The sequence below is a fragment of the Triticum urartu genome, chromosome 2A, assembly GCF_056163025.1.
Source record: "Triticum urartu cultivar PI428250 chromosome 2A, HENAU_Tu73, whole genome shotgun sequence".
NCBI lineage: Eukaryota > Viridiplantae > Streptophyta > Magnoliopsida > Poales > Poaceae > Triticum > Triticum urartu.
In genome coordinates this window covers 685,287,535-685,291,166 of record NC_141874.1, presented here as the reverse complement: position 1 = coordinate 685,291,166, position 3,632 = coordinate 685,287,535, and the positions used below count along the sequence as shown (strand labels likewise).

The window sequence follows — 3,632 nt, the reverse complement described above, 5'->3', positions numbered from 1 at the left end:
CAAGATCTCGGCATGAGGCAAGAGAAGTATAATCTCTATTTTGTGGACGTCGAAGTGTTATTCATCTTGCCAGTAATTAAAATTTTCACTCTTGGACCAAGCACATTGATGTGAGGTATCATTGGATTCGAGATGTTGTGAAGCCCAGCCCACGCCCATTAAGGTCATCACCTATGAAAATTCTGTACTTTGGATAGCTTTGGGTATCTTGTGAGGGTCATGTCCTTGGCCATAGTGCGTTCAACAACCTTATATTATGTTCCAACCTCTTGGGGCGGGCAAATCATGTGGCTTTTTAAAATCCATAACAATTGCATGCTTGGTTATCTGTAGTTTTGGTCACCACATACATGGATGAACAATACGAAGGGCTGATCTAGTAACGTTGACTCTGAAGATAATTGATGGAGCTCTTTTGGTTTTATCGAGGATATTCGTTGTCAATGTTCATTTCAATTCTTACTATCTAGTGTACTTTCATCAATGAATTAATAAAGCAAGATCGACGCTCTAGAAAAAAAAATGCATGCACTTCTAGCTCAGATCGACCGGTTTTGTTGGCCAACCGAGAAATTGCAATGCTAAGCTGCCAAGAAGCTAATCCGTTTTCTTTACTGAAGTTGCATATTTAAGTTTTCAAAGAAAATGTGCAACTAGAACCAACTTTTTTCTTTTCTTTTGAAGCTACGGTCAATAAATAGCAGGAGCTAACAACATTAGTGCTGACATATTTGGGCCTGGAACAGTACACTGGTATCAATCTTGCCCATGCTACCTGACGGCATGGGCCTGGAGTGGTGCCAAAGGTTCTGCTTACATGACCCTCAACTTTAGCGCTGCAACATACCTGTACCCGCAGGCTTGCAGAAGAATGGAAGCTGAAAGATTCAGTGAAGTTGTGGGGTCAATCCTTGGATGCATACAAAAGTATGCTATCTAGTATCTAGTCCATGAACGCAAAGCACACGAATGCACATGCTGGCTTTGAATTGCGACTCTACAGTCTCAGATGTAGATGCATGTGTGATGTGTCTTTTGAATTCCCGGCAAAAGCATGCTAGGTTGCAGAGAAGCATGTCTCCTGATAACTCTCATCTCCTTGCTGAAGATTAATTGGATAAAAAATGCAAGGATTGCATGCTATCCCTGCCTGTGATAGCCATGTTTGCTCATAGAGGTTATAACACATAAAAAAGCTCTGTTAATTAGCCCAATCATGCACGCAGGCAGGATGCCAGACATGAGGAAAGCTCGGAGCAAGCAAGATCACACAGCCTCTTTTTATTTGACGAAATTAAACACAACTAGCAAGTTAACTACATACATCACATTCATCATTCCCCTTGGGCACTTCTCTCTCTGAGACGAGAAACAATCTCTCGGACTAGCTAGCAAACTGCTTACGATTGATCTCTTCATCAGTGGCTCACGCAGCTCATGCATCACTCCATGAAGTTGTAGGAGGAATTCCTCTCCGGGATCCAGCCGCCGTTGTGGCCACTGCTGCTGCCTACAACTCCCCTCTGCTCCTGCATGAATGCATTACGGATCAATGGACAATAATTTCTCTCATCAGCCAGTCATGCATTATCAGTAGTAATGCCGTTCAACTGTCCGGGTACGGTGGTTTACAGTTGACATAAACACATGGATGAATCAATTAGCATAAAACATGTAATATATTCAGGGAGCACATATATACATACCGGGGTGTAGAGCTGCAGTTTAGGCGGCCTGAGGAAGTTGATCTGAGGCTGGTCGGAGGGGTGGAGGTGGTTCTGCATCTGGCTGAGGAAATCCGACTCCCGCTGCGGCGGGTTGGCGTGCGTGATCTGGAACGGCCGCGGCGGCTCCGAGGGAGGCATCTGCATCAGCTGGGCAGCGGGATCCGTGGTGATGTAGTGCATGTACTGCTGCAGCTCCGGAGGCACCACGGGCGCCATCCCCTTCCCCATCACCAGCATCTGTACACATGTTCATGCATGACATGACCAACCAGCATAATGCGTAATTTATACTAGTTGATCTTCATTGCGTCTTGACTCTTGATATTAAAATTAAATTAGCGCATGCATGCATGCAATTCGATCATGAAGATCTGGATATTTTTGGAGAAGATATGAATTAATTTTGACAGGCTAGCCATGCACATGACATGATGCATAAGAATAGATAGCATATAAAAGAACATGTCTTCAACTCTACAAGCATGCACACAGTGAACCTGATCATATATATGATATGATGTGATTCCAGATTTTTTAAATACCTGGAGTTGCAGCTGGAGCGATTTCAGGTAGTCAATTGCTTCATCTAGCATCGACACCTTGTCCGTCTAATTAAATCAGTAGAGAGACCACAGATCAGGCGAAGAACTCGGCAAGAAATATACACTGGCTAGCTAGAAGATCCAAGATGGGGCATGCATGTTCATTACGTGGACCTTGGTGCAGTTTGGAAGTAGCTCTTGCAGCGCCTTCAGCTTCTCGTTGATCTTATCACGTCTCCTCTATAAAAAAAACCACACAGAAAGCTCAGGAACACGAAATGCTAATTAATGGCTGCGGTTGTGATGTGATCCATCGATATGCAACCTACCCTTTCTGAAAAATTGTGGAAATCGGCAGATCTGCTTCTGCGGGTAGGGATAGACATCCTCCTTAGAGCCCTGCCGTCTTCCATCAGAGATCTTGATGAGCTTCTTCACCTTCCTGCCACTAGGTATAAAGAAACAATCGAACAAGATCAACGCCAGAGTACAAATGAAGAGTAGCTAAGAACAAAAGCTTTCAGCTAGCCATGCATACCTTCTTCTTCCTCTTTGGTGTCTGAGGTCTCCTTGCTGAGCTTCCTTTGGCCTTCACACCTCCTTATGAACCGATGCTAGCTATAGCTATCTAGCAGTGCCAAACTGGTCCAGCCCTAGGCAGGCTAGAGAGGATGGAGATTCAGAGACCCTTTCATGGTCAGGCGACCTGGTTGATGGTCTCTTCGACCCTGCACCAACCTTTGGTCCAGGCCGGCATGGTATTTATGGCCTTATGGCATCTGATTTTATAAGCTTTTGCGTCATGGCAACGACTGATCGAGTGGCTAGTGGCGAGTGAGCACTGTGCGTGTCGACATCTCCTCATCTTTTTCCACCGGCCGTGTGGAATTTCTGGTCACTTGGTCCGTCAGTATGGAGTAATCGTCAGCTGCATCGGGGTCTCTGATGGGATGTTTGCAATTTTTGTAGGGCGCCCATGTGGTCAATCATTTCATCTACGGCCTTGCTAGGGCATGGCTCAAACTTGGCTTGCAATACAAGGGTTCGTCAGCATGAATTCTTTAGAGCAATCGCCAGCTTGTGCAAAATACCCGGAGAGATATGGGTGTCATTTCTTCACTAGCTAGGTGTTAGGGCATTTCCAGCCGTTGGCCCCCCAAGAGGGGCAAAAAATCGCCTTCTGGAGGCGCACCGGCGCTAAACCGCACACTGGGGGCGTGATGCCCCCCAGTCGCGGCCCCCCACGGGTTTTTAAAATGTTCAAATTTGGCGCAAACACAACGCAAACACGTTCGAGTTCGTTCAAATTTAAACATATTTTTTAAAAAAAGGAAAAACTACCGCGGGCTACCCCGCCGTCTTC

At 45.6% G+C, this 3,632-nt stretch overlaps 1 protein-coding gene across 2 annotated transcripts; it reads right to left on the bottom strand.

Moving 5' to 3' along the window:
* Positions 1-1,254: 1,254 nt before the first annotated feature.
* LOC125534091 (transcription factor PIF1) lies at positions 1,255-3,045 on the bottom strand. Of its 2 annotated transcripts, none has more exons than XM_048697387.2 (6): positions 2,808-3,045; positions 2,599-2,717; positions 2,438-2,509; positions 2,270-2,335; positions 1,707-1,964; positions 1,255-1,529 (listed from the first exon to the last, which is right to left on the bottom strand). In XM_048697387.2, exons 2-6 carry the CDS (start codon positions 2,680-2,682, stop codon positions 1,443-1,445), a joined length of 567 nt encoding a protein of 188 aa, XP_048553344.1. In that variant the 5' UTR covers positions 2,683-2,717; positions 2,808-3,045; the 3' UTR covers positions 1,255-1,442. The 2 variants fall into 2 exon arrangements, with proteins under 2 accessions (XP_048553344.1, XP_048553345.1); XM_048697388.2 differs by having other exon boundaries at positions 2,444-2,509.
* Between the last annotated feature and the right edge of the window lie 587 nt (positions 3,046-3,632).